Source organism: Martes martes (genome assembly GCF_963455335.1).
Source record: "Martes martes genome assembly, chromosome: 7".
Classification (NCBI taxonomy): domain Eukaryota; kingdom Metazoa; phylum Chordata; class Mammalia; order Carnivora; family Mustelidae; genus Martes; species Martes martes.
Window position 1 is genome coordinate 37,109,875 of NC_137894.1, and position 9,908 is coordinate 37,119,782.

The 9,908-nt window shown below is 43.4% G+C and overlaps 1 protein-coding gene across 1 annotated transcript in view; it reads right to left on the reverse strand.

Annotated features, from left to right (window-relative positions):
• Positions 1 to 523, reverse strand: part of NEDD4 (NEDD4 E3 ubiquitin protein ligase) — a 120,402-nt gene extending 119,879 nt beyond the window's left edge. The window contains exon 1 of the mRNA XM_080807818.1: positions 457 to 523. Within this exon, the coding sequence (XP_080663944.1) occupies positions 457 to 501 (45 nt within the window). The 5' untranslated portion in view covers positions 502 to 523. The remainder of the gene's footprint in view (positions 1 to 456) is intronic.
• Between the last annotated feature and the right edge of the window lie 9,385 nt (positions 524 to 9,908).

The window sequence follows — 9,908 nt, forward strand, 5'->3', positions numbered from 1 at the left end:
GCAGGCTCATCCACAGCCGGGACGGGATGCTGAACTCCGAGGAAATCCACCCCGCCCCCCCCCGCCCCAGCTCACTCACCCTCGGCAGGGGGTGGCAGGAAGAGGCCGGCGGGGCGCCGCGCGTCTCCCCGCGCACCCACGCCTCTCGCAGCCTAGCGCCCCTCCTCGGCACTTCCTGAAGAAAACTGACAAGGAAGGCGGCGGCTCGGGGAGAACAGGGGTGTGGAGTCCTCAGCCGGGCGAAGAAAACGCCGCTCGCTAAAGCGAGCCCCCACCCCACACACCCACACACCCGCGCGCCGGGCCGCCCCAGGTCCCCACGGCGCCTTGCGCGCTCCCGGAGCTCGCGCGGCGGGAACAGGGGCTGACAGCCGACTCTCGGGCCGCCTCCTCCTCCTGTCCGGCTGATGAGCAGCGAGAAGGGAAGCCCACCCCGCAGCCCCTCGGCCCCCGCACCTCGTCCTCCGGGAGCCCGAACACCTCCACCGCGCAAGTTGCCATTTCCGAACGGTTCCAGCAAACCGGACGCGCTCGCCCCCGCCCAGGAGTGGGAACAGTAGTGAGGAGGAGGAGGAGGAGGGGGTGGAGGAGGAGAAGAGGGAGGAGGCGGGAGGGAGGAGGTGGAGGAAGAGGAGGCGGCGCTCCCCCAGCGGCCGCAGCGCCTCCCCCGGCCGGTGCGCGCTAGCGGCCCTAGGAAGCGCGGCGGGAAAGGGTCGACGGCGCGCGTGCTGGGGCGCAGGGCTGGGGGCGCGCGCGGCGGGGAGAGCGTGCGTGGGGGGCTCGTGTAGGAGGCAGGATTGTGGCGGGGCTGTGCGCGTGGGGAGTGCGCGTGGCGGGGGCGCGCGTGGCGAGGGCGCGCCGTCCGCTTCCGCGCGGGGAAGCTGACGAACGTGCCCGCCTGCGAGAGTCGGGCAGCCCCGGGCGTCGAGTCGAGCAAGCCGTGTAGGCCAGGGAACGTCAGTCTTCCCCCTGGGAAACAACGCTGCGGTTTTCCCCAGCAACAAGTCTCACTCAGATCCGCTCCGGAGCTGGGCCTCGTACTAGCCGCCTGGGATCGGAGCGCTTAATCCCAGCTTCACCAACCTAAAGATCAGAGCCCTTTCTTATGGGTTAGGGCTGCTGATTCCAGTAGAAGCAGGACCCTGGGACCTCGTGGGGGAAAGCCCAGCCTGAGCGAGGCCGCAAATGGGGAGGCCTGAAGGGATCTCATCATTCTTGGATTCGGGATCTGAAATGCTCTCCTTGTGATTTCTAAACACTGTGCCAATTCACAAGCGATTTCCTGTCGTGTGGTCTGTCTTCAAAGCCTACCCATAACGTCCAGCCTCGAGGCTTAACCCTCTAAACCTGCTTAGCTAAGCCTTGACCTGCAGCACCAAAAAAGGTGGCAAAGAAAAGGGGAAAAAATGCAACGAACTAGGACCTCCGGTGCTATGGAATAATTATGCTTATTTTATAGTCATGTCTGACAGATTTTATAGTTCCCTAATCACAAGAAGACTCTGGTGCTGGGTAACTGATCTAACAAGGGTAACATTTTGAAAGATACTTTAGTGTTGGTTATTTCTAAGGCGTACAAAAAAAAATGTCTTGTTTAAAAGTTCTCCTTTAATCCTTTCTCACTCTTAATATCTGCTAGCCGCCTCTCCGTTAACACTAGATTTTTGAGATTTTTAAAGTTCATTTTTTTCTTCCTTCCACTCTAAACCCCTGTAGACCTCATCCATTGCCATTGGCATGGTTTCAGACACAATCCTCGGAGAATCCTCAGACTAAGAGCTCAATAGTGCAAAATATGTTACTATTTAATTTTCTGCAACTGAACTTAGTTCCTACATTGAACTTCCTGGGTGCTCAAGTGGGTAGAAAACTTAGTCCTAATCAGTTCCCTGTTCTTCCTTGACCCTTGTTTTGCTGTTGATTCTACACTCTAGCAGGCAGTTGTAGTGCTACCTCATTTCAGGGATGGAGGGCATGGCACAGCCCTCATCTCTCTAAGCTGGAATTAGTAGAAACATTTTTCTTCCGACCGGTCTCTAATTGTAGACATCTGCATCCATTAGAATGACATTTGGCTGTTAGTAATAGTAACCCAAACTAACAGAACTTAAGGATAGATACTATTTTTTTCTGTTATATAAAGAGTCCAGAAGTAGGTAGACCAGAGTAAATAAAGCTACTTTGCTCCACAAAAGCATCAGAAATTCAGGCACTGTAAAGCAGGGTGCTTTGCCATTTATAGGTGTGGTCCTTATGCTCTTAGTCCAGAGAGTGCCTCAGGTTCCAACTATTACATCCCTGCTCCAGGCAACAAAACAGACGAAGGAATCAAGAAGGGAATCAGGTCTCCTGCTTGTCTTTCAAGAAAGGCTTACACAGGGGCACCTGGGTGGCTCAGTGGGTTAAAGCCTCTGCCTTCAGCTCAGGTCATGATCCCAGGGTCCTGGGATCGAGCCCCGAGCCCCGCATTGGTCTCTGCTCAGCAGGGAGCCTGCTTCCCTTCCTCTCTCTGCCTGCCTCTCTGCCTACTTGTGATCTCTGTCAAACAAATAAATAAAATCTTTAAAAAAAAAAAAAAAAGAAAGGCTTACACAGTCTTCTACTTAAAGTCATAGAACAGAACTGTCACATAGCTGTATCTAAATACAGGGTAGGCTGGCATTTTGGGGACTTTTCTGGGGAGCTTTGTTGGCGTTCTGTTACTAGGGAGGAAAGGGACAGATTGGGGGAGGGATGACTAGCAGTGTCTGTCCTAGCACCTTTGCCCTCTGGCATTCAGGGAGAAATCAGCAATTCCAATCTGTTTCTGGTCTTCAGGCCACATAATTTTAGACTCAAAGCTGAAAAACCCGATCAGGGCCTCTGACCTCTGACCTTTCTCATCTGCTGCTGCTGGCCCTCTGCATCGTTCTGGGCTGCTGAGACCTGGTGCTTTGGGTACTCAAGCTTTGCATCCTTTCTAACATTACTGCTGCTCTTCCTCTCTGGTAAGCAGTGGGGATGATGGGCACGTCTTTAGAGCCTAAGACTTTACTCAGGATACAGGTCATCTCTGCTCTTGGATTCTACAAATCTGGGGATTTGTCATTCTCCAATCTTGAGAGAAACACCCAAGTTCTAGAAAGGTGTTCTTGGAGACACAGTGTCCAGTGTTATCTAATAAAACTTTGTTATGAAGGAGATCTTCTAATCTGCATTACCAATATGGTAGCCATTAGCTTATTTGGTTTTTGAGCACTTAAAATGTGGTTGATACAAATAAGGAATAATTTAGTAGTCAACTTAAATTTAAATATTTACTTGAGGTTAGTGACTGCCATATTACACAGCACAGGAAATGTGTCCAAAATGTGTCCAAACATGTCCCAAATTGTAGACTTTTTTTAAAATTAAATTTTGAGTACATACAAAAGATTTAAAAACTGTATAAGGTATGAAGAATAAAATGAGTACTAATGTACTCATCACCCGCTCTAAGAATAGGAATATTACCAACAACTTTTTTGCATCTTTTGTGCCCTTTCCTGCTCCCACCAAGAGGTAACTACTATGTTGAATTCTATGTTAACTGTTTTCTTGTGTATTTTAAATTGTTTCACCAGATGGATGTGTATTCCTAAATAATACATTGTTCATTTTTGTGTCTTTGATCTTTCTATAAATAAAACCATAAAGTGACTTGCATTTTCTTACCATTCTATTTGTGAGATTAATTCATGCTGAATAGTTGTAGTAAATTTATTTTCACTGCTGTGTTATATGACATTGAATGGCTCTACCACAATTAATCATTCTTCTGTTGTTGGACTTTGGGGGAACAGGGTTTTTTGGTTTTGTTTTTAATTTGTAAACTCCTCTTATTATATGATTTAGCTGTTTCAAATGTTTGTAGCATGTTGTTTAGATAAATGACAGTTGTGTCTCTGAAATTTAATGATGGTTCAAAATTTTTATATCAGTTGGGGGACATAGAGCTCAGTTGGTACTGTGACTCTTGGAGTCATGAGTTCAAGTCCCACATGGGACATAGAGATTACTTTAAAAAAATCTGTATAAGTTGAGATAAATGAAGCATCACATTACTAAGTTTCTCCCAAAGGTTTATTATACTCAAGGACAAAATGATCAATTTGTGTTTATGGTGTTAAAAGACTGACCCCATTACACTTTGTTTTTTAATGAAGTAAATTCTAAACGTTTTCTCTCACTGAAACCCAGATACAGCACAGTGCTTCTTGTTTTAACTTTCTCTTTCATGCCATTTTAAGAAGTTTGAACTTTATGCTTCAGCAATGAGAGGCAGCACTCCCTATTTTCTGACAATTTTTTCTATTGTTTCATTTTGTTTTGCTGTTACACATAATGCTGCTATAGAGTCTTGTTTATAAAGTCTTTTTATGAAACATCTAGTTATGCAAGAACATAATGAAGTAATGATGGGGACACATCAGCCAGCTAAAGGAGGGTGCAACTGCCAAAAATGGACTAATGTGAGCACCAAAATAAATTATAATAGCAACAGATTATAATCCAATGACTAAATCTGATACTGTAAATCCATTATGATGTAAATTATACTAAATGAGTAAATTCAGAGTTTGACAAGTGACATTTTTATGGAGTTTGATGTATCTTTCCACAAAATACTTGTTATTTACATAGAGGAAAGGCTGAACACCACCACCATAATCAAGTATTCAGAGTAACTGTCGGGGAGCCTGGGTGGCTCAGTGGGTTAAGCTTCTGCCCTCAGCTCAGGTAATGATCTCAGGGTCCTGGGATCGAGTCCCACATTGGGCTCTCTGCTCAGTGGGGAGCCTGCTTCCCCCCCTCTCTGCCTGCCTCTCTGCCTACTTGTGATCTCTCTCTGTCAAATAATTAAATAAAAATCTTAAAAAAAAAAAAAAAGTAACTGTCAGTAATGGAGCAAATCAAAATCGTGAATCTGCTAGGATGAGTTGACCTCAGTGCTCTACCTGCCAAACTAGAATCTCATCATGATAAAGCACCAGATAAATCCAAATTAAGAGACGTACTACAAAATAACGGACCTGTAATTTTCAAAAGTGCAAAGACATAGACGTCAAAGAAGTCTGAGGAACTATTGCAGCAGAGATTAAAGAGACTGTATTAGGGTTCTCTAGAGAAACAGAACCAACAGGGTATGTGTGTGTGTGTTTGTGTGTGTGTACAGTTATGAGATATATACACATACACACACACACACACACATATATATATGAAAGAAATTCACCATAAGACATTGGCTCGTGCAGTTATGAATGTGTGCAAGACCAAAACATGCAGTGTGGCCCAGCAGCAGGAGAGGTGATGATGCGGATAAAGTCCAAAGGCCGTGTGCCAGAGAATCTCTGCTTGCTTAGGAGAGAACAGTCTTTTTATTCTATTCAGGTCTTCAACTGACTGGGTGAAGCCCACTCACACTATTAAGGGCAACCCACTTTACCCAAAGTTCACCAATTTAAATGTAAATCTCTTTCAAAAACACCCTCCAAGTTGACACATAAAAGTAACCATTACAGAGGTGTGCAAATTAAGGCACCTCATGATTCTGAACCCTATTGCTATAAAAGACATTCTTGAGGCTTTTGCTGAAACATGAAGGTTTCTGAGGATGAGATGGTTCTACTGCATGTTAATTACTGGGTTCTGATGACTATATTGTGGTTATGTAGATGAGAATTATCTTGTTTTAAGATGTACACACTAAAGTATTAGGAGGTTGATGGGCAGCAAGTCACAAAATACTCTTCAAAGGATCGAGAAAAAATTTATACTTTCAAATTTCTGTAAGCTTGAGATTGTTTCAGATTTTTAAAAATGAAATTATGCTAGCTAAAAATACATAAAGGTCTCTAATAAAAGGAACTAACGCTCTTTGGAGAAATGGCTGATTCTAGTACTGGGGCAGGAAAGTTACAAGATGAGCCTGAAGCAGCTTTTCATGCCAGAAAGTAAGGAAATGTTGGGGGGGGGAAAAAAACCCACAATGATGGGAATATGTCAGAGATCTACCAATGCCAAAGCTGGAAGAATATGACCAACAAAATAAAGTAGTATTGAATTATATCCAAAGTATAAAATACATATACACAAGTCCATATTGATATAATTAAGTGATTAAATAAATAGGGGAGAAGACACAAGTTTTGTGAAGAATTCCAAATAATTTATGTAGATACTAAAGGAGGGGGAACATAACCCCACTGCTACATTGTGGACTAAGCATAGCATCTTTCTCCCAAACAGGACAGTATATGGGAGGGGGGTAAAAGTGGAAGAACCTGACGAACACAAGTTCCGCCAGGTGATCAAGGTCAGCATTAACAGTGATAAGTCATGTTGATAGTAGGTACCCTTGATGTAATGTGATGAACATGGCACTTTACCTCTATAAGGACTGAAGACCTAGAACCCCAGTCTAGTCGGGAGAAAAACATCACAGGCAGGTGCCTGACCAGTATCCCTCAAAGCCATCAAGGTCCATCAAAAACAAGGAAAGTCCCAGCCATGAAGGGCATAAAGAGAAGGACGGGGTAACCACATGTAATAATATAATATATTGGAAGTGAGATTCTGGAACAGAAGAAAGGGCATTAGGTAAAAACTAAGAAAATCTAAATAAAGTGCAAAGTTTAGTTAATAACAATGGATCGATATTTATTAATTGTAACAAATGTACCACAATGACTTAAGATGTTGATAACAGGGGAAACTGGAATGTAGGATATTTAAGAACTCTGTACTACGTTCACAATTTTTTTTTTAATTTTTTATTTTAATAAACATATAATGTATTTTTATCCCCAGGGGTACAGGTCTGTGAATCATCTGGTTTACACATTTCACAGCACTCATCATAGCCCATACCCTCCCCAATGTCCATTTCCCCACCACCCTCTCCCGTCCCCCTTCCCCCCCGCAACCCTCAGTCTGTTTCTTGAGATTGAGTCTTTTATGGTTTGTCTCCCTCCCAATCCCATCTTTTCATTTTTTCTTTTCCTACCTCCCCCCAAACCCCCCCACCTTGCATCTCCCCTTCCTCATATCAAAGAGATCATATGATAGTTATATTTCTCCGATTGACTTATTTCGCTAAGCATGATACCCTCTAGTTCCATCCACGTCGTCGCAAATGGCAAGATTTCATGTCTTTTGATGGCTGCATAGTATTCCATTGTGTATATATACCACATCTTCTTTATCCATTCATCTGTTGATGGACATCTAGGCGCTTTCCACAGTTTGGCTATTGTGGACATTGCTGCTATAAACATTCGGGTGCACGTGCCCCTTCGGAGCACCACGTTTGTATCTTTAGGATATATACCCAGGAGTGCAATTGCTGGGTCGTAGGGTAGCTCTATTTTCAGTTTTTTGAGGAACCTCCACACTGTTTTCCAGAGTGGTTGCACCAGCTTGCATTCCCACCAACACAATTTTTTTTTATAAACAAACTGTTCTAACAAATGAGTTTATATATAAAAATAAATGAATAAATAAGTAGATCTAAAAGTCCTTCCAAAAGTTTTACAATTTTTACTACTATGGTCTTGCACATATTTTGCTGTATTTATTTCAACATACTTTATATTTTTCCCTGTTATTGTAAGGATACTGTCTTTAAAAATATTACATATCCTAACAATTTATTGCTGGTGTACAGAAATGCAACTGAGTTTTCTATACTTATTTTGGTATTCAGCAAACTTCCTGAAGTTCATTATGTCTAAAATACTTCATTTCTCTTTCATGTAGACATTTTTTTTTTATGTATTTTATTTATTTGACAGAGAGAGAGATCACAAGTAGGCAGAGAGGCAGGCGGAGAGAGAGGGGGAAGCAGGCTCCCCGCTGAGCAGAGAGCCTGATGCAGGGCTCAATCCCAGGACCCTGAGATCATGACCTGAGCCGAAGGCAGAGGCTTAACCCACTGAGCCACCCAGGTGCCCCCATGTAGACATTTTTAAACATCTTTGAATTTTGTCTCTTCCATTCCAACCACTTGCATTTCTTTTTCTTATCTGAGTGTCCCAATACTTGGATAAACATAGTGATAACAGGTATAACTGACATGATACTTGCTGTAAGGTTTTGGGTTTTGTTTTCCTTTTTTTTTTTTTTTTAATTTTGCTTTGTTTGGTATCCTTTCTTTGGTGAAGAAATTCACTGCTATTCCTAATTCAATAATAAGATTACTGGTCATAAATGCACATTGGATTTTATTTAACAATAAAATAAATACCTCTTGAGATAATCTTGTTTTCTTCAGGTTTTTGTGTGTGTGTGTGTGTGTGTGTGTGTTAAATTTTGGTAAGTTATGGTAATTATGATAAATTTTAGGCATAATGATGTAGTCTTTTCAGATTTCAACTTAATTAAATGATTATTTTTCTTTTCTCCCCATTGTCTCAATACCAGGAGCTTGCATAAGGTCATGTCATGGGGGAGGGTGTCTGGTTTCTTCCTATTGTCCCTCTGTATTCTAATACACAGAAGTCATTAGTTTACCTGCCATCCTCCGGTTGTTGTCCCATCTCTAAGGCCTCTTCTTATTCACTGGCCCTCTCTTTTCCATCCTCTTTTAGCACTGTGGAAATTTCACATGTTATTCCCCTACTGCTGTGGAACAGAAATCTTGGGGGTCTGGACTGCAGCCCACTGTCAAATCACACCATACTGTCATTTCTACTACAGCTACTGTCTCTAGGCCATGACAACAGGAGAACTATCTGGGGTTTCCCATCTCATGGGGCTCCTGACAGGAAGTGAGGCACACCACATTTTCTCATAAAGTTCCTTCATTATTAGGGAATTCTAGAATTGCTTCTCACTGATACGTCAGCAGTGAGGATGTAGGCAGGGAGTACGGTCCTTTCTCAGAAACATTCATCTGTATGTTGTTGTCACCACTAACTCTCTTCAGAGTAGGATAACCAGCTGCTTCATCATCATCACTTCTACCTACATCAGCACTAAGGACATCCACTGTGGCTCTGGATAGTTAAAATGGAGACTTTTGAGGCTCAAAAAAACTTTTCTCTCAACCTATTTTCTCTAGTGGGAGATTCAAAGCTCTATTTTGAAACTTAGAAACTGAGCATTGACTCATCCCTCTTTTCATTTCTGTAGTAACAGTCCTCCCCAAGGGCAGTAAATACAGAAGGCACTCACGGCTGCCTGGGTGTGGGGAGAGGAAGGGAGCCAGGATATTCCAGGGATCATACGTACTTATCAACAATAGAATTTCACAATAATACTGTGCCACAGCTCCACACCCTTAGCTCTTTTGTAAGCTTCACGCATGCATTTCTCACTAGCTGAGTCTGCCCGAATATCATGAGGAAACCTCAAATGGAATAGATCCCAAACTCATGGTTTTCCTGTATTCTCTGTCTCTGGAAACGGCCTATCTACCCAGTCTCCAAGGCTGGAAACTTCTGAGTATCCCTGAATTCTTACCCTTCACTACTCTCCCCCCCAACACCCATCAAGTTGTTACACAATAGAAATTCTTCTCCCCTCCACCTCAGAGGGGTTTTTTGTCCCTCTTATTGGTATCTATGAGTCATGTCAGTGTACCACTCACCATTCTCTGAGTATTGACCCAGACTGATAGGTAACTATTTGTTTTTCTTGAGCTACACTCTGTCTTCTGCAACAAAGGTTTGTGTGCGGGTAGTTTATTTTTGGACATGCTGTCAAGCAGTGGTATCCTGCAGTCAGCTCCTGCTGGCTCCCAAGGACCAGTTGTGCCCACCTCTATCCAGCTATAGACTCATGATGTCATGTGGCAAACCACAGTGTGAGGGGCACCTGGGGGGCTCAGTCGGTTAAGTTTCTGACTTTGGCTTAGGTTGTGATCTCAGGGTTCTGGAATCAAGCCC